Raw genomic sequence first — 20861 nt, 5'->3', positions numbered from 1 at the left:
ACCTGAGCCGAAGTCGGATGCTTAACCTACTGAGCCACACAGGCTGCCAGAAGAGACCACCTTTCCACAATTGGATTAACTTTGCATTTTAGTACAAATCCATAAATTTTAACTGTGTGTGCTTATTTCCGAGTGCTGTATATTTTTGCCAAAACCACAATTTATTGATTAATGTAACATTAAAGCAATTCTTAAAATTGGGTTGTATAAATCTTGGAATTTTGTCCTTTAAAAAAAATTGTTTTGTCTATCCAAACTCTTTTGACTTTTTACATAGATCTAGAATCAGTTTCTCTATATCTGCTAGAACTCTTGCTTGGATTCTGACTGGGAATGTGTTAAATCTACATCGATTTGAGGAAGAGTGACATAGTAACTGGACTGAGGCTTCCAAACCATAAACAGGGTATGCTTCTTAATTTTTTTAGGTTTTCTTTGATTTCTTTAAACAGTGTTTTGAAGTTGTTAGGTTTATTCCTAAATATTTTATCTTTAATTATTTTAATTATTATGAATGTTATTTTTAAAAAAGTTTCAGTTTCCAGTTGTTCATTGCTGGTATATACAAATGTGATAACTTTTTGTGTGTTGAACTTGTAACTTGCAACCTTGCTAAACTTACATTATATTTCTAATAAGTTTTTTGTTGATTCCACATAGTTTTTTTTACATATACAAGCATGTCATCTGTAATTGGGACAGGTTAATTCTTTTTTTTCCAACCTGTTGTCTCATCATGCTGTACTGGCTAAGATTTCTGGTACAAAGTTGAAAATGAGTGGTGAGAATGAGCAGTGTGCCTTACTCTGTGTCTCACAGGGAAAGCATTCACCATGAAGCATGATGATAGCCGCAAGTATTTTGTAGATGTCTTTTATCAGGTTAAGGAAGTTTCTCCTCTATTCCTAGTTTACTGTATATTTTTTATTATGAAGAGATGTTAAATTTTCTCAAATGCTTTTTCTCCTTCAATCGCCACAATTATATGGCTTTTTTTCTATCTGTTAATATACTGGATTACATTGGTTGATTTTTAAATATTGAATGAGGCTTGAATTCCTGGGACAAAATTCCCTTGGGGAATGTATTATTCTTTGGAACTATTTATGAGTTTGATATGTTATCATGTTGTTGATTATTTTTCTGTCTGTATTTATGAAGGATATTAGTCTGTAGTTTTATTTTCTGGCATCGTGCTTGGTTTTGGCATCAGGGTAATGCTGGATATGATCTATTCTAAGGACTATCCTTGGTGCATTTGAGAAAAATATTTAATCTACTTTTGCTGGGTTGGACATTGTATGAAAGTTAGTTAGATCTACTTGGTTAATACTTCTATATTTCTATTCTTACTATTTTATTGTCTATTCTTTCAATTATTGAGAAAGGAATGTTGAAGTTTCTACATGTAATTGCAAATTAGTATATTTTATCTTTCAGTTTTATCAGTTTTGGCTTTATATGCTTTGAAGTTCTGATGTTAAGTGTATACATATAAAAATGTCTTCATGTAAATTTACTTTTATTATTATTATCTAGTAATTAACTCTTAATCCATAGTAATTTTTCTTGCTTTGTAGTCAACTGTGTCTGATCTTAATGTAGACATTCAAGTTTTCTTTTGATTAGCATTTGCATGATGTGTCTTCTTCCATTCTTATATATTTAACTTCCCAATATCGTCATATTTAAGATAGGTTCTTACAGACAGCATACGGTTGAACCTTTAAAAAAATCATTCCAACACTTTTTTAAATTTATCTTTTTGAACTATTTATATTTAATGAAATTATTGATAAGTTTGGCATTGGCTCTAGCATTTTACTATGTTTCTTTTTATGACCTCTATATTTTCTTCATCTGTTTCCCTTCTATTACTTTCTTTGGATTATTTGAATATATTTTATTACTCCAATTTGTCTATTTAGTTTTAACTGTTTCCTTCTATAGCTTTTTTTTGTTTGTTTAAAAAGGTTGCTGTAAAAATTATAGCATACTTACAATTATATCACCGTATGTTTGTTTTATCAATTCTAAGAGAATGTACTAAACTCCTACAAGGCCTTATTTCTCCCATTCAAATTGTACTTGCCAAATGTATTACGTTGAAAATCCAATGAAGACAATGGTTTCTGAAAGCAACAATTTTTGCATTTGACAGGCATGCATATTTGAAAGAACTTAGAAGTGAAGAATCATCTTTTTGTTAATCCAACCTCTACCATTTCTGTTATTCTTCCTTCATTCTTAGCCTTTCATATTTCCCTTGTATCATTTTCCCTCTGAGAACTTTCCTTTGGCATTTTTTTAGAGCAAGTTTATGATGATAAATTCTATTATTTTTTTCTTCATCTTAAGATGTGTTTATTTTTCTTTTATTCCCCAAAAATACTTTCACTAAATATAGAAATCTGGATTGATAGTTCTTTTCCTTTGTGGCACTTTGAAGATTCTGCTTCTCTCTGATTTCCATGATTTCTGATGNTATATGTGATGTATTGTTTTTCTCTGGTTGCTTCCTGGCCTTTTTCTTTGTCTTAGTGTTCAACATTTTGATTATGATGCATCTGGGTCTTGAGTTTTTTAAAATTATCATGTTTGGAGTTTACTGAGCTTCTAGAATCTATACATTTATGTCTTTTGCCAAATCTAGGAAGTTTGTAGCCATCATTTCTTCAAATTTTTGTGCTCCATGCTCTTTCTCATTTCCTTCAGCAACTCTGATTGCACAAAACTTAGACCTTTCAGTATTGTTTTATAGGCCCNCTCAAGGCCTTGTTCACTTTTTTACAAACTTTTCTTTTTTTTTGGTCTCTGTTGTTTAGGATAATTTTTATTAATCTATTTTTTTAAGTTAATTTATTTTATTCTGTCATCTTGATGCTGTTTTGCTGTTAGCCTGTCTAGTGAATATTTTTTAGGTTATTGACTATTTTAACTCTATAATTGTATTTTGTTTTTTATGTTTAGTATTTCTTTGTTGAGATTTCTCATTCATTTTAAGAGCATTCTCTCTTACTTCTCGAAGCATGTTTATAATAGCTTCTTTACAGTATTCATTAGTTAATTGCAACATCTGTAACATCAGAGCACTGTTGACTGTCTTTTCCCTTGTGAGGTGACATTTTTCTGATTTTCTATAAGTTAGTTTTAATTGTATCCTGAATTGAATAGTGGGTTGACTGTGGGTTTTCTAAAATCTTAAGAAGAAAGCTGATTTTGTTTGTTTGTTTGTCTGTTTCAACAGGCAATCGCCAGTTTAGGTGGAGCCTTCAAGTTCTGATTTGTTCCATGTGGTACAAATCTCATTTAGTTTTCCAAGTGTTTATGGTACTTTTAAGATCAGTACCATCTGAATGCCACCCAGTGGCCAGTCTGGGACCTAGGCAATGGTCTACCTTGTAACTGTATTGTCTAAGCCTGTGGCATGCTATTGAAAGTCAAATTTATGCTTGCATAGCTCTTAGACCAGCCCAAGAATACACACACAACTTTAAGGGTTGAATTTCCTGATTTTCCTCTTCACCATGATTTCCTCCAACACCTTATGGTTCCCATGGCCTTCCTTCCTGATCCTTTGAACAGAAAATGAGGGCTTTAGTTTCCTTTGTCTGCCATGTTCATCTCATGAGTGTGTCTGCATATATTGCCAGCAACAGGAGGACAGAGAAAATGGAAAAGCAGTGGGAATGAACTCCACATTCCTGGGAGCATCACTCTCAATATAGAGAAGGTTTCCCTTCCCTCAGAGTTTTAGGTGCCTCCACCATCTGGGGGCTAGGGCAGAAAAGACATATTTTATTTTTTTAAATCAGATATCTCAGTGAATGTCTAAGGACCCACATGTTAGGAAAAGTCTGGCTTATGGCAAAGTAAAATGTCAAGCATCATCTTAGGAAGCTCTGGATCAATTTTTTTTTTTTTAGAAAGAGAGAGAGAGTGTGTACAAGAGAATGAGAGAGGAGAGAGGGAAAGAGAGGGAGAGAGAGAGGGAGGGAGAATCTTAAGCAGCCTCCATGTTCAGTGCTGAGCCCCATGTGGGGTTCAAGTCCATGACCCTGGAATCATGACCTGAGCTGAGGTCAAATGCTCAACCAACTGAGCCACCCAGGCACTCTTGCCTGGGTCAATATTTTCTGTAACTCCAAGGAAATATATCCATACCATTTTATTTAGTGACTTCCAAGTAAGTTCACTTTAAAGAGTTAAATCATAAAAGGTTACCGATATGAGCTTAATTCATGTTAGCCCTAATTCCCAGAAATCCAGTCTACTTTTACAAAGAATACTTTTCACCTGTCAAGTACTTTGCCATTTGTAATTTCCCCTCACAAACTGTGATGTAGTTAGTGCTATCCTCCAAACAGTCCCGGTTCTCTTCCATGGTAGGTTTGTACTTCCTGACCTCTCTGTCAGGTTGGATGAGGCCTTGTGACTAGTTCTGGTCAATGAGTTATGAGCAGAAGTAATATATGTCAGTTCCAAGAAGATGATAAAATTGCCTCTGCACCCCACTTATCCTCTGCATCTGGTCTCTAGTTGCATCTGGTTTGAGATGATGGCTACTGGGTCATTCTGCATCCCTAAGTGATCACAAGCTAAACCCCAGCTGACCTGTTACAGTTTCAAATCAGGAATAAGTAATAAACTTTTTCTTTCTTTTTTTTTTTTTTAATGTTTTATTTATTTTTAGGAGAGAGAGAGAGAGACAGCGTGAGCAGGGGAGGGTCAGAGAGAGAGGGAGTCACAGGCTGAAACAGGCTCCAGGCTTTGAGCTGGCAGTCAGCACACAGCCCGACGCGGGGCTCGAACCCACGAACTGCGAGATCATGACCCAAGCAAAAGTTGGACGCTTAACCGACTAAGCCACCCAGGCGCCCCAGTAATAAACTTTTTCTTTCTTAGGTCACTGAGATTTTGCTTATTTGCTACTGCAGCATTACCTGGCCTAATCTGACTAACCCATGTATGTTAGCTTATGTGATTCTTATGTGTTAAGAATTCTCTCTCTCTATATGTAGACAGAGTTATATACATATGGAATTATATATATAATCATATATATATATGTGATCTTATATGATTCTCACAACAATCTCTGAGGTACAAAGCTCAGGTTTGATTGCTCTCTCTTCTTTTATAGAATAAGGATCCTGAGGCTCAGACAGGTAAATATTTTGCCCTAGGTACACAGAAGAAGTGAGAAAACTAGAAATGAAACTCAGACTTCTTGACTTCACATCTATGGCTTTTCAAAAAGATACGACTCTAAACATAGAATTTTCTACAACTCACTCTTGACAGGAACCTCTTCCGAGCTGAAATATTATGTATCATAATTTATATTTTAAAATATCATGATCCACCAGCCATATTTCATGTTATTCCACATCTGTGATAATTTTCCTAGGTCTATTAATTGACCAGAGAAGCTATGAGATAGAGACTATAGGAAGGTGAGAAGCATAACTTCTTAAAGGATATATTTTGGAATAAGGCTATGTGTGTATAAACGTTCAAAGTAATGTTTATTCATACAAAGTAGAGCCTTGAGAGCAATAATGCTGGATTCATATATACCCTGATGATAGTCTTACATTATGAAGCCCATTCTCTTGAACACGGAAACTGTACCAGTTCATCTCTTTCAGGAAAATATACCTGAAGATATTTCTCAAAGTAAGGAAAGTAAAATGGTCTGCCTTGAGCTAAACTGCTTAGAAAACAACATTATCAACAATAAAAACCGTACCTACTATCTAGGATTTGGTGTATAGACAGAACTGAAAAAAGTTTTCAGACGTGAATCTTTCAGTAATCCTTGTTTCTGAAAGCCTACACCCTGTAAAACTATTCTGGAGCAATTATTAACCACACAATGAGCCTGCAACACAGCAGATGCTAGGCTCCCCTTTCCCTCCCTTTTTACCTCCTCAGTCAAACATATTTGTAGAGTACATATTTATCTACTTTAAAAAAAAGAAGAAAAAAACCCTGTTACCTCCCTTCTAAAAGGAAGTAAGCAGGATTTCTCCTCATAGGCTATGAAAATATTGACAGTAGATAATGGGCCTGTATAAGATACTGGTGGGAAATGAGTTAATAATCACAGGATCGAACTGCAGGGAGCTTCAGATGCTGCCTAAATACCAGAATGGCAATGAATACTGTTTTTGTTAATAACTAGCTGGTGACAGAAAGCTCTTTCAACTTTGCTTTACTGGATTTGGAAAACACAATACCAGAGAGATATACAGTAATAAGATATAACTATCTTATTTATATCCAAGAATTAATTTTTCACAAATATAGGAAAGAAGTAAGCATCCTCTGTATGAGGGGAAAAAAGGCCAGGTCACTAACTTTTTCTAAATTAAAATGTGATTAGAGGTAATTAGATTTATTGGAGGATGAAACCCTCTTTTTAAATACCGTAGGAAAGTAAGCTCATTTTGCCGAACAGTATTACCTAATTTAATATCAAGAGAATATTCTCCTTTAAAAAGATTATATAGTTCAGTATTCTTATAAGCCTTAGATGTCAGAACTTTTCACAAACCTAAGAAGTTTACATATAGCCTAAGAAGATCAACGTGATTAAAGAGTCTGAATCAGAGTTCTTTTAGGAAGAGCTAAGAAAGTTCAATAACATAGTTTATCTATACCTACATTTCCTTAGAAATTAAACTTACAAAGAAGTCAGCTACACTCTGAAAATAACAGTTTTATCCCTCTCCTCAAGCATAAATCTTTACTGCCCTTCTATATAAACCAAACTGAAAAGATAGGATGCATCATTTTCTGTAATGATTAACCCCCTATTTGCCAGCTGTTTGGGTGGACGCCTCTAGACTCCAGCAGACATTAGGCAACCACAGTCCTACAGGTGCAAATCTCTTCTGCAAGTTGGCAGGAGCCATCTCTCCTTCTCTCCTTCTCCTTCTCTCTCTGTCTCTATCTTTTTCTCTCTCTGATTTCTAAAAGTATTACTACTTTAACTAGGTGTCCTATTCGTTCATAGTTTTTAACATATGGGGTAAATGTTGAAATAATTCAATGCTTCTGCTGTCTGTGAATCATATAACCATCAGTTAGAGACAAAAGTAGTTAACCATCGAAAATTTCAGGAGGACCCAGTGGAAGGATCAATGACTTTTTAACTCCAGGACACAGTTCTGAATGGTTCATTTCATTTCCTCCATTGTTCCTTGCAAACCAGGTTACAAACATGACAGCCAAAATTATTCCCCTTGAAGACAGCATCTTTGGGAGAATTTCATTTCTTGCCTCGATGGAAATAAACTGAAAAAGGATACATGGTGAAAAGAAACAGAAAGAATTTTAAGGATTGATTTTAGAGAGAAAGCATCCCAAACTTTAGTGCTTAGTGGCTATCTGGTGCCGAAAGCAGAAACCCCTCGGGTTGCAGTCAAGGTGAACTTAGAAAAGGTATCCCTTGAAGCCCGGTGAGTCCCATGGCATGGGAGGGGTCCTTCTGAGAAAGGACGTGTGGCTGAGCTCTGATGCTACCAAAAATGGAAGTATGAAATGAAAGTTACTATAGCAAAATGCCTGCCTGGGGAAGAATTCTGACCAAGAAAGAAATAGAGATCTCTGACTCCTGATCAAACAGTTGGGCTGATGCTGACCTGCACCAGTGATCCCGAGTTGATTAACCGAGATTAGGCACCAAAACGCTGCTGGGTAGTTTTGTCAGGAGTGAGAGGGGAGGGGGAAAAAGAATACGGGAGGAAAAAACCCTTCAGTTCACTGTGACAAGGGATCGGGTTTGCCTAGCTTTCAGCCTCAGCCGCCTCCCCCCTGCCACCCACCGGCACCACGTGGCCTCTGCTCCACTTCCCTTCAAGGTTGAGGGGCCTTGCTCTCCGTTGCTCCCACAGGAGACACTGCAGGGATTTTGCTCTTTCCTAGATATTAATTTGCACCAATCCCTGCCCGGGCTGCCGAGAGGAAGTGACGCTGCCTTGCCTGCTACCCAGTGAAGTGGCTATTCAGCTCTTGCCCTGACTGGGTAAGGCCAGAGACGGAAGAGGGAAGACAAGAGGAATGGAGACAGAGAGATTAGAGCCATGTTGGTTAAAGAGGAAAGACCCCGAATAAAACCACCAGCTAAGAAGAATCGATATTGTAAAACAAAGATCAAGTGTATTGGGGCAGAGTAGAGGGGGGAAGGGGCCAAGGGATGTCATAAGGACAGGTGGGAAATGATAGGGCAGTGGAAACTAAAGGAAGAGAATGAGAAGCAGATGAGAGCTACACCAAAAGGAAGGAAAGATGGTGCATAGAAGGGAATTAGGTGCCAGAAACTTGGGTAGTGAGAAAAGAGAGAAAGAGGTAGGAATCGCAAGTCTGCCTTCCAGGGATGGTGTGGTGTGACCGGAGGGGGCAGGGGTCCTCAGGTCTGGGGTCAGGGGTCCTCAGGTCTGGGGTCAGGGTGGAAAGCAGTTTCTTAACACTGGCCTAAGGGCATTTATAGTTTGAGATAAACCCTGGAAGGTCATGCTTGGGGGGGGGGGGTCTCAGAGCTTGATACAAAAGTGAGTAAAAAAAGTGAGTAAGACCTTGCCCTGCCTCTAGGGGTTCAAAGGAAAACACCATAGTTACAAAGTCACTTGTTAGGGTCATTGGAGCACAGAGAAGAGAGTGCTTACCTCTGCCTGGGAGGTCAGGGCTTAAGAAAACTGTTAAAGGATAGGAAGAACCTGTTAGAAAGGCCTTGTAGGAGATTTCAAGACAAAGAGAAAAGTTCTGGTGTTGGCTGGGGAGAGTCTATCTAACTGAAGGAGATGAGACAAAGAGTTCTGCGGCCACGCACAGCGCACAGAGGTCTGGTGGCCCTTGAGTCTCACTCCTCTCTTCAAGGGCAGTAGCTGCCTACCATTAGGACAATAACAAAGTCCAGCTAGATAGGGGTTCAGCAATTCCCAGTGCAGTATGCAGACCTTCGGACAAAGTCCTGTGAGAAAATAAAAAGGTGAATCTTCACTAGGCCTTGGAGGATGGGGGAGGTGAAGAAGATGAACTCAGATGTGAAGGCAGAGTTTTGAGAATAAGCCTAAGTTAACAAGATGAATGGTTTTTTTTTTCTTTTATTTTCCAGGAGCATGAGCATAGGGAGGGGNAAGGTGAACTCAGATGTGAAGGCAGAGTTTTGAGAATAAGCCTAAGTTAACAAGATGAATGGTTTTTTTTTTTTCTTTTATTTTCCAGGAGCATGAGCATAGGGAGGGACCCACCAAGGGAGACCTACATATAAAATGTTGGCACTTGGAAAAATGCTGCAGACACTCTCCCAAAGGGACCCTCCTAAGTCACTCTTCCCATTCTATAGATTCAGAGAAGGATTGGGCTCCCTCTTTGACTGAGTAATCATCCTCCATGCCCCCAAGTCCCTCCAGTCCCTGGACATATGAGAAAACTTTGAAACAAAGCCAGTGCCCTTGGTCTAAGCAGATCACACCTTTCTTTGTTGATAGCAACGTGAACACGGTAAAGGAACACGGGGAGACACATGTAACAAAATGTTAGGAAAGTAGCCTCCTAGCCCACAATAAGCTCTCAGGTAAGGCTATTTAGGAAAGCGCCTACCTATATCATAGCTTTGAACTCCCTTTCTAGAAATAGGAGCCGTATAGTGTGTGTGGGAGGGAGTTTGGCCAGGTGGGTCATGTAAGTACCATGATGAAGGACATGTTAGGAAACAGTCTGGGTTTAGGTCTTGGCAAAAAGGGCTCTCAACTAAATCATTAGGAGTTGTCCTGGTACGCAGATGGGCAGCAAGAGCAATGGGGAATGCATATCTGGTGGTAAAATATGACATGACAACAAATACAAAGCTGATCCCTTGGTCCTGAAATGTCGCCTATGTAATGAACATGGGGGGTATTATGTGCTAAGTGAAATGACTGAGACAGGGAGAGACATACCATTTGATTTCACTTATATGTGGAATCTAGAAAACAAAACTACCAGATAAACAAAAAGCAGCCATCAGGCCTATAGATAGAACTGGGGTGCCTGGGTGGCTCCCTGGGTTAAGCATCCAGCTCTCGATTTGAGCTCAGGTCATGATTTCACTGTTCTTGAGATCGAGCCCATGTCCAGCTTTGTGCTGATAGTGCAGAGCCTGCTTGGGATTCTCTCTCTCTCTGACTCCTTCTCCGCTTTCAAAATAAATAAATACACATTAAAATAAAATAAAATAAATGCAGAGGACAAAATGATGGTTTCCAGTGAGGAGGGGATAGGGGGATGGGCAAATTGGGCTTCCAGTTATGGAATGAATAAATTGTATGGGTTAAATAAAAGGTAAAGCATAGGAATATAGTCAAAAGTATTGTAATAGCATTGTATGGTGACAGGTGATAGCTATTGTTGTGGTGAGTGTAGCATAACATTGGATCACTATGTTTTACACTTGAAACTAACATAACATCCTGTGTCAACTGTATTCAAATAAAGAAAGAAAGAAACAAACAGGGGCACCTGGGCATTTCAGTCAGTTAAGCCTTGGACTTCAGCTCAGGCCAAGATCTCACTGTGAGTTCCTAAGGGGGTCTAAGCTGACTCTCTCTCTCTCTCTCTCTCTCTGCCCCTCCCCACTCATGCTGGCTCTGTCTCCCTCTCAAAATGAAATAAACATTAAAAGAATTAAAACAAACAAACAAAACGTGGCCTATGTAGTTGCTTGCAAACTTTCCTTTTTTGATTAGAAACATATTCTGCTTTTCAAAGATCCTCTACTCTCCACTTCGCTCCTTACGGACTCTAAAGCATCTAGGTTACAAGTAATACAGAAGAGACTGCCTTAAATTAATGAATAAATGAATAAGTGTTATAAAATGGACTACTGACTCATGGTAGGCAAAGAACAGAACTTTTCAAAACAGATATTTTTTTGAACATTGAACCACTAAGAGAGCAGTAAATGTTTACTTGGAGGAAGGTTTAAGGGAAAAAAGCCAATAGCTCAGATGACCAAGTGAGTAAAAAATGTATGTTATCACTGAAAGAATCCACAGCTACAAATGTAGCAGATTAATTTACTCCTCCCTCCAAGAGGAACAATAAAAAGTATAGCCTAATTTCCTTAATATCCTTACAAGCATAGATATACCAACAATTCTGGGAAATGACCTGTGTTCAGGCCATTACTCTTTAGGACACACTGTCAATATAACATTCTAAAATTTCGCCTCATTCCCTAAGCCACATGTGTTTAGTATTTGAATGGATTTGTTTAGATGAGAGCAGAAATGAATTTCTATATAGAATAAGAGACATTCATATCCAGTATCAGTTGAATCAGAGGAACAAAGTTGGCATTCTCAGTTAAAATTATTCTCACTAGTTGTCTCCTGAATATATCACCTGGAAATGGAGCCTGATCCATGGCCATTTTGAGAGAATTATCCCTCTCTCTGGGGCAAATGTAAAATAGAAGAGTTCAGGAATCTCTATCACCCACAAGTGTGACCAAGAATAAGGTGAGCAGGGGTAATGTGAAACTATGCACCTGAGGCAGGTAAGTGCAGTTGTAAAGAACATTGACCTTAGACTCAGAGCAGACCTTGGTTTCTGTGGTGCCCAAGCTACATTACCTTCGGCAGGTCATTTAACCTCTCACAGAACCTCAGTTTCTTCAGTATGAAATTATCACTACACTTTCAAAATTTTTAAGAAACAAAACCAAGGGTGGGGGTGTGCCTAGGTGGCTCAGTCAGTTAAGCATCTGACTTTGGCGCAGGTCATGAGCTCACGGGTCCTGGGTTTGAGTCCAGCATCGGGGTCTGTGCTCACAGCTGTGGAGCCTGCTAGGAATTCTGTCTGTTTGTCTGTCTGTCTCTGCCCCTTCCCTGCTCTCTCTCTTTCTAAGAAAGAAAGAAAGAAAGAAAGAAAGAAAGAAAGAAAGAAAGAAAGAAAGAAAGAAAGAAAGAAAGAAAGAAAATGAAGGTATCCTCTGAGTTCAACAGGAAGAGATTGAGACTGTGGTTTACTTGAAAATGAGCATTGAGGGTTTCAAACCACTTGGAATCTCTACTAGTTTTGAAAGGACCAATGAAGACTATGAACAGAGTACCCTTGGAACTATGTATGAAACAATTTGATGGCAAATATAAGACTATAAGGCTCGTTGGCCCATTTGTAACAAGAATGCCACTCTCACCTGGGACACAAAACTTCTTTGCCATGTTTTACTGAGATTCCACCAAGTCATGTAAGGGCTAGGACTCTATTGTATTTCTGTGTATCTACCATGGTGGTTAACACCAGTTCCATTCTGCCATCACTACCCACTGATTGCCCATTCACTAATGAAGAGAAGGGGGAGGTGGGAGATTATGAAAGAGAGATAGTGGGGTAAGAGTTTGGACGGAATAAAAGAATTAGTCACCAAAGGAAGTCATGCTGCTTCATGAGATTATTGTTTCTAAATCATAAAATTTGCTTTCTCTGTATTTTCTGATTATCATTACCAACACAGGGGAACAATTACTCCTTTGGTCAGGTTATAGGCGAAGTCCATTCTGTTGAAGTCCATGACCCTCTAAATGCTTCTTGCTGGAGCTATTACAGTGATGTGACAGCTCGCCTGTTTTAAACTAAGGGCATCCTGACAACCTGATTCTGTCTTCTGTTCTCTTAGAGGTTGTGTAGCCCCAGAAAATTCCTGTTCCCTACTTTTCTCAGGTTTGCACTGGTTATGATTTTGGCTTCTCTTACTGAGGTCTCAGTGCCTCCTAAAGGCTGTCCTTACGCCTCCAAAGGTAGCTGGAAGCTAAGTTGTCTGCTACTCTCTTCTTGAAAAAGTGACTGAATACTATAAAGGAAGGCCAAAGGGGATTCCAGTTATGCCCTGCTTTTCGAAAATCCACGTCAGGACACTTCTTTTATGAAAGATCTCTGCTAGAACCTGTTTCTGCTAACCAAAGTGAATCCAAAGAGGATTTTCACATTTACTAGCTACTGTAGAGGCAGCAGCATCCCCAGCCATGATATGACGTCACCAATCTCCTTCCCTAGGAACCACACTCGGCATCTCAGCATCAAAGTGCTATAGCTCAGAACTGTACCTGTGAGCACCTGCACTTTAGCTCAATTTATTTTGTGCATCCATTAGCAAGACATGTCCTAAAGTATCAGAAGAGTCTAAGAAAGGTTACTTTGGGAGTCTGGGAGTGTTCAAAAGCTTTTCCATGTAAATTACTGGTTTATTAATTATTTAATAAATGATAATTAATAATTCATTATTAATTGCTTCTTTGTTTTATGCCATTTTGGCTGATGAAAGTTTTCATAGGAATGCACTACTTTCAAATGGCAGGGGAAACCTGTATTAGCCAGTGTCCATTTTCACAGGGAGATGTCTAACAGGGACTCCTTTAGGTCAATGTCTTTGGCTCCAGTTGTATCAGATTCATCTGGGAAGGCCGTATGCAGATTCCTGGCATTTTTCTTTGACCTAATGAATCAGTATCTCTTGCGTTATAAGGATATTTAAAGAAAAATGTCCTGCACGTGGCTGTCAGGTTGTTTCCAGAAGCAGATATGTGTTGATGAAAATGAAAAGAACTGACCTTCTGCTTTCCTGCTCTACTGGAGGCCCTATGTTTTCAGATTTCCCCTAGCCTTGTAGCCTATAGGATATAAAGCCCACAAATGTTGCCTACTCCTTCCTCAAGTGCTCTCACCTCCAGTCTCAGGCTGAGGATCCCTCCCAATCCCAGCCCTCCAGGCACCAGCACCCTAGTGCTAAGAGTTTGTAGGAGCAGGAAGGTAGGAAGGATTGTGAGGAACCATCTCTAGGAGGACAAGTAAGTGGCCAATGGCCCAAACAGAGGAATGACATCTATTGGTCTGAGAATCCCATGACAGCCGTCTCCTAGTTCCCACCTTTCTTCTCCATCCGGATGATAGCTGGGCCTAGTAAATTGGTTGGCCATCAGGGCACCATTTCTTTGATCAGATCTCTTACTTCTTTAATCAGAAATGTTTTTTTTAAAAAAATATTTATATTGGAGAGCATCTTGTTTTTCATCCCTATGGAAGAAACTTCTGGTTTCCCTGGGGAAAAGCCTGAACTTGTAGCGCGGGCCTGGCCTATCTGCAGATTAAGCAGCAAAAAGCCACTGTGCTTGCGTGTCTGTTCTGGACCAGAGAAGGCAGAACTGAAATAGGAAGAGAAACCCTGGGATGTAGAGAGGCCCCAAATCTTTGTACAAAAATGTTTAACCCTGCTTTTCTTAGAGAGCTAAAGGAAGAGTCTCGTCCGTGTGTCCCAGCCCTGAAATGGGAGAGAAATTCACGTGCACTCGTTTCAACTAACGTTTGAATTCTAACAATATCCAAAAATAGAGAGAATGTAAAATATTTCAGGCTAAGGGAGGGCCTGAAGAACTGCATCTTTGGCTGGACAAGGTGAACGGGTCTTCCGCCACGGGCGCTGGGCCGGGTAGTCGCGCGGGCCGGCTGCGAGCGCGTCTGCAGGGCGCGTGGCGCGCGGAGGATGCGCCTGCTTCTCCGTCCTGGTTCAGTGCCTCAGGTGCCTCAGCCCCCAGCCCAACTTTTCCTGCACAACCCCGCGGCTCTCGCGCCGCCGCCGCCGCCTCCAGCTTCCCCTCCCCTTGGCATTGCTTGGCTTTTACTTCGCGCAGCTTCTTTTCTTGGCGGGCTGGTTGCCGGGAGGTGCAGTGGGCAGTGGCGGCTCCCGCTGCGCAGCTGGGGGAGGAGAGGGGGCCCCGGCCAGCCACGGAAGGCGGCGAGCGTCGCTCGCTTCTGTGAGTTCTGCCGGTGGGGGGCCGAGGAAGGCTGTCGACCAGGAGAAGGCCGAGGTTGAGGAGGCCGGGGAGGGGTGATGATGGTGTTAAATGTGGCCGCGCAGCTCCCCGGGGAGCTGCCTGAAAGGAGAGTGCGCTCACCAGCTGACAGCGCGTGCTCCGCTCCAGACGCTCCGCACCGCGGCCAGGAGCCACTGCCAGCCCCTCTATTGTCAAGCGCTCTCTAATTAAGAAACACTCACATTACGGCAAACCACCCCCACGCTTCTTGGTTCCTGTCCTTTTCTTTATCTTCCCCCGACTACTCTCCTCCCCTGCCTCTCCCCTGCGTCCCAGGATTTAACCCGTTCTCCGCTCCGTTCGCCTTTTCTTGTTAGAGGCCTAGCAGAAGGGAAGCTACTTCAGAGGTTGGCGTCTGGGACTCCGTTCACCCCAGGGGTGAGGGTGTCTGGTCAGAGTAGAGTCAAAAACGGCGGAGAAACTTAAACTTGTATTGCATGCCCACCATTCCCTTCTCCCCCGATCTCCCACCCCTTCTCACAAAACCAGTTCCAAATAATTTAACTACTAGAGGTCGTCTTCCTTTCACGGGTGCTTGCTGGTTCCCCCCCGCCCCCGATTGCAATGGACAAGTAGAGGTTGCAATTGACAAGTGGGTCTGCTACTTTCGTTTCCCATTCTGTCTGGGGTTTGAAATTGACCAACGCCAAGTTGATCATCTCTTTCTTGAACTTTCAAATGAACCGAGGAAAGAAATAACCCAAAGATATCCTTTGGTAAAAGACGGCCTACTTCGTTCAGGTTTCAATCTCTAAAATCAATTGAAAGGCCTAATGAAGGCATTGGTCCTACATTAGTTAAGATTAAGGAAACGTAACCCCCTCTTTTCGTCTTGCTAGGGTGGACCCCCAGTTAACAGTGTCCCATACAGAACATGTTTAAACTTGCCAGTTGCCAAAACTAATCTTTCTTCAGCTTTCTGTGAGATCAAGTATCAAGTAAGTTTCCCCAAGGGTGGTGAGCCAAAAGCCTTCACGAATAAAAGTGGCGGGAGAGAAGGCAAAGAGGGAGTATAAAACAAGCCGTTTAAAGCACATAAAACTCTAGAAAGCACCAAGCAGTGTTGCAAAAGACTAACCCGATTTATCTATCTTCATTACTTTAAGAAATGCTGCCTCTTTGTTTGTTTGGGTGATATTAAGCATGCTTAACTTGCACACATAGTTGATTCCTTTGCTAGTATCTTGGATACTTGGATCTGACTTTGGAAGGTAGAAGCTAATTGCTAATAATGGAGAGAAAGGAACCAGTCAGCATGGCAGGAGTGGTCTGGCATATGGGGAATGAGCGCTCAGAAATACTCAATATTCAAGTTTCCAAAATATTAATGAGATTATAGCAACCTGCAGCTATATGTTACAGCTTGTTAATGGAGTGTAAGAGAGCGAGCTGCCAAACGTTTGTTATGCAAACTCCATAGCAGAACCCTAAAATGGAAATGTGATTGTACATCTCTTTCAAAGAAATGCCAGCATAAAAAGAAAGAAAGAGATAGAATGAAGGAAAGAAAAGAGGTTAAAGTCCTCATTTGAACTTTGAGCACTTAATTTACACATAGTGATTTGGCTTTTTGTGCACGTCTTGATGACTTAGAAGAATACATCCTCACTTTTCAATCGGTGTGATATAGAATTTCCAATCTAATATTCTCTTGTGGCTGTTTTCTCTTGAGAAGAAATTTAAAGTGACTTTCTTAAATGAAGTTGGCATCATCTGTAATTCATACACAGTGCCCCTAACATTTAAAAGCATAAATATCTATTTTTCTGCTGCAAGAGAAAACCCTGAACATTTGCATAGCTGTTCACTCCTTTCCATGGATATTCTTAGAGAAAAAAATATCTGTGGGTACATTGACCTAGTGGCTGGGAGTATTAAGATCCAGTTCTTAATATTAACACTTTATGTAATTTGGGGGCATGTTAGGGGCAGTGGTTTCCTCATTTATTAAAAAAAAAATGGGAAGGAAGATGCTCTTGATGTTATTTCTGCTTTGAAATTTCCATAAGACTATGACAAGGAAAATAATAACTTTGGAAAGTCCCCCCCCCTCCCCCGGGTAACAAAAAATGAACATAGATGGTTTTGAAAACTGAAATATAGGCCACTTTCTTTGAGAAAAAAAGACTCACAACCTTAACTTCTCTCGATCCTGCCCTTCCCCTACTCAGATTCATAACAGGTAAAATAATTCTAGGTCCTCTTCTGTCTCTCTCCCTCTACACATGTACACTAACACACGGAGCCAAATAACTGAAAACATGTGTGTGCTCATCCTTGCAAAGTTGCTGTGTGTCCCTGCCTGTTGAGTTTGCTTATTGAGAGCGAAGTGGAAATGTGTTAGAAGCAATCGCTTGATTTATTCAGCAGCCTGAAGATTCCTGATGTTTATCGTGAGCACGGCAAACTCAGCGGTGCAAAAGGTTATCTAAGGGACAGGTGCATTGTTTCCGCCCCTGGAAAGTGTCGGGAGCTGCCGCTCACCTCTCAAAGAGCTGACAGAGTCTCTCCGCTTCCCTGAAGCTCTGGCTTCTGCTGAAAGCCATTGAAACCCAGGTGGTCAGCCAAAAGCTGGTTCCACATTTCCCTCCCCGAGACCAGAACTGCGCTCCTTAGCGAATTACTTTTCCTGCGAACCCAGTTTGTGGCGCTCGCCTGTTTTCAAGGTTCTGGGGGAAGATGATGATGCGGGACCGATTAAATTAGCCTTCTCTGGCTCGCCTTCCCCAACACCCGCTTTCTTGTTCTCACAATTTGTTATCCTAATGAAGACACAAATCTAAAAGATTTGGCTTAAAATCAACTTTCTCTAATTCAGCGATGTTTATCCAGTGGAATGACGCCCAATCTTAAGTAAATAGTCCTACTCTCACGTTTGTCCAATACGTTTTTAAAATTCATCTTTCTACCATCTCCGCACCCGCACTATATTAGCTTGTTCAAAACTTTTGATCCTGACACCCAGAATAGGTGTTTCCGTAGTGAGGACCCTGAAGTGAGAGTGAGCATATGTTTATTTTCTGCAACTGATTCAAAAATGTAGTTAAACATTTTCTACAGAGGAACTGATTCAAAAAGACAAAAATAAAAGCAAACACAATCTTCTTTAGTGGAATAAGCAGAATTATTTGGGGAGGGGGAAAGAGTAGAGGGAAACAATTTCCTAGGACAACTGAAGGCTTTTAACTTTTGAAACAAGGAACCCCACCCCTTTTCCCCTTCAAGTTTTTCCCCCATTGTTCTCTACTCCTCACCTTCAACACACACTATTGCCACCCACCTCCCTTCGATGGAAAGAGAGGGAGGGAGGAGAGGGGAGAAGGGCTGTGGAGGGATAAATGGGGGAAGCTTGTGCTGCGTTTTTGACCTGTGGCAAAAGCTTTCAACTTGGCTGAAGTTTTTATGAAGTGGAAATAGGTTACCCTGGTAGAGTACTGATGAGATCCTAGGCGACCCGAAGCAGGTGCCTCACATACAGAGGTCGTTGGGGCTGCGAGTGAGAAGACTGGAAAGATCTTGGCTATCCAAGAGGCAAAAGGGTTGCAAATTTGGGGAAAATTTTACCTCATAATTTAACTACTGCCTTGATCGCTTTTCTATGGAGGGTTTCTGGTACTACTTGAAGCGACAATGTCTATAACAGAATTTTCCTCAAAACTCTAGATTCACATTTAATAGTCTAAGTCAAGACCATCTAAAAACTGTTTTTAATGTTTCTATTATAAAGGAATAAGTGACAAGTAAAAGTTATTTTCACGTTTATTTTTAACATTTGCAAAAGAAAATACATAAAACAATGGCGGTTGGCTTTGCTAAATTAAAATAAAATGATCTCGAGTAGAAAACGTAAAAAAAATGGATCAAGATAAGTAGAAATGGTAGCAAACAATCAATAAATAAGTTTTCTAACATTAACAAAGCAAAATAAAATTGACCAAATGCTTTTGACACTACTGGATTTTTTTTTTAATTTTGATTTTTTAAACAAACATTTGCAAAGAGCTTAAAGTATTGTAAGTGGCCATGTTTAAAACAACAACAACACGAAACTGGTCTGCAATTGGCAGCTGAGTTTGTCCTGGAGCCGCGGCAGTTGCGGCTGATAAAGTGCGTGCGCCAAGTTTCCTAAAAGACGCCAACGTGATCGCGATCCGACATACGTTCTGGGTATGTTTATACAATCTATAAACCCAGGAGTTCCCCGCTTCTTAACAGTTCCACAGTCAGAAGTCATACACCTTGGAGCCATTAACTTTGCGTTTCATGATGTATTTTGAGACAACACTTCGGAATACTAACTCTCCCACACGTGAGTGCGCGCAACACACAGGGATGAATGCCCAGGGCATAAAATAAATTAAAACACAAACCAGCGACAGAGAAGAAAATGCGACGTTTTAGCAGCGTATTGGCAGCAGGAAACTAGGATAATGATGCCATATTTGGGTACATATAATTATACCTTATCTATCTACAGGGGGAGAAGGTGGGAGGAAAGAACACAACTTTAACACCAAGTTGTCATCAAACAATGTGGACCAGAGGAAGTTTGGAATAGCGGCGGCTTTTGCAAACCATCAAATATAGCTGCCATATGAAGCCAAGTCGTTGCTAAACAACGACCATCGCAGAGCAAAAATTAAAAGGGTGCGGAGATCTTTAACGGCGGGGCTTCCCGCGCATTGGGAAAGGGCGATTTTGTTTCTCAGTTTTCAGGGCTTCTGTCCCCTTCCTAACTTGCCTCATCGGAGTCACTGTAATGGGAATGGGGGGAAAACTCCCCGTCGCTTCTGTGGGACCGGGGCGAAGTTTTGCTACTTTCCTCCTGCACGGGCTGCAGGATGCCCCCGGGCAGCGAAGGCGACAGGTTCTTTTGCGCCATCATCGCCGTCAGGGCGCTGTCCTCGAAAGTCGAGAAGTGCAGAGCGTCCAGCTGCACCGAGTATCCTCCCGCCGAGGCCGGGGCGGCAAAGCGAGTCCGGCAGTTTCCGGGCGGCNGGCTGCTCCCTGCAGCTGGGTGTTTGCAGCAGCTCGGACAAGGCGTTGATGTAGATCTGGGCCATCTGCAGGGTCTCGTATTTGGACAACTTCTTGTCATTGTTGAAGGACGGGATAACGTTGCGCAGCTGGTCGAAGGCGTGGTTCAGCCCGTGCATCCTGCGTCGCTCCCTGGCGTTGGCCGCCAGCCGCCTTTGCTTCTGCACCCCGTTCACCTGTTTGCTGGACGGGGCGCGCTGGCGGCTGCAGCTCAGCTCTTCTACCACCACCCCTCCTTTCAGCTTGCACAGCTGTTCCCGCACTTTCACTGGCCCGGGACTTTTGCTGCTGCCGCCGCCGCCGCCGCCGCTCCTCCTCACCAGCTCCCCCCGGCCGTCCGCCTCCTCCCGGGGCGCCGAAGCCTCGGAGGCACCCAGCTCGGGGGAGTGCAGCAAGTACTGGGCGGCGCGTGCCGTACAGATGCCCTGCAAAGTGGGAGCCAGCCAGGCGCGTGGGTCGGTGCTGTCCAGGAGGGACAGCTCGGCCGGGTAGACGGGATGCTCTCTCGTCTGCAGGGTCGCGGGTGGCTGTGGCGGCGGCGGCGGCGGCAGATGGAGCGGCTGCGGATGGCGATGGGGGTCCCCCAACTCCTTCACTTCAGCCCACTCCTCCGCGTGCAGCAGGCGGGACATTGCCCTTGAGAGACTCGGAGGCGCAGGGTCGGAGGAGGCGCCGGCAAACCAGCCCAACAGCAACGAAAACCCTTCCTGGGTCTCTACTGCAATGTCTGATTTTTTTTCCTCCTCGACCCTCCCCCACCCACACGGAGATCACACACCAGGTCGCGTGCAACGAACCTTCTCCGGTTGCTGAAGGCGCTGCGCCCCTTTAAAAAGCGGCACGCGCCAGTGTGTCTCCCCTCCACCCCCTGCTCCTCTCCCAGCCCCCTCCTCGCGCCAGTCGCGTGTCTGCTCAGCCAATGGAGGGCGCCGGCAGGCGCGTGCGAGCAGCCAATCAAAGAGTTTT

The 20861-nt window shown here is 42.1% G+C and overlaps 1 protein-coding gene across 1 annotated transcript; it reads right to left on the bottom strand.

Annotated features, from left to right (window-relative positions):
- Nucleotides 1-19590: 19590 nt before the first annotated feature.
- ATOH1 (atonal bHLH transcription factor 1) lies at nt 19591-20527 on the bottom strand. The gene is given in 2 exon segments (XM_077762311.1): nt 19591-19855; nt 19857-20527. Coding segments are annotated over 2 exon segments (936 nt in total).
- Nucleotides 20528-20861: the final 334 nt, after the last annotated feature.

This window comes from Crocuta crocuta, unplaced genomic scaffold (genome assembly GCF_008692635.1).
Source record: "Crocuta crocuta isolate KB4526 unplaced genomic scaffold, BGI_CrCroc_1.0 scaffold83, whole genome shotgun sequence".
Taxonomy (NCBI): domain Eukaryota; kingdom Metazoa; phylum Chordata; class Mammalia; order Carnivora; family Hyaenidae; genus Crocuta; species Crocuta crocuta.
Note: the sequence above shows the minus strand (reverse complement) of the source record. Positions and strands in the feature narration are given on the sequence as shown.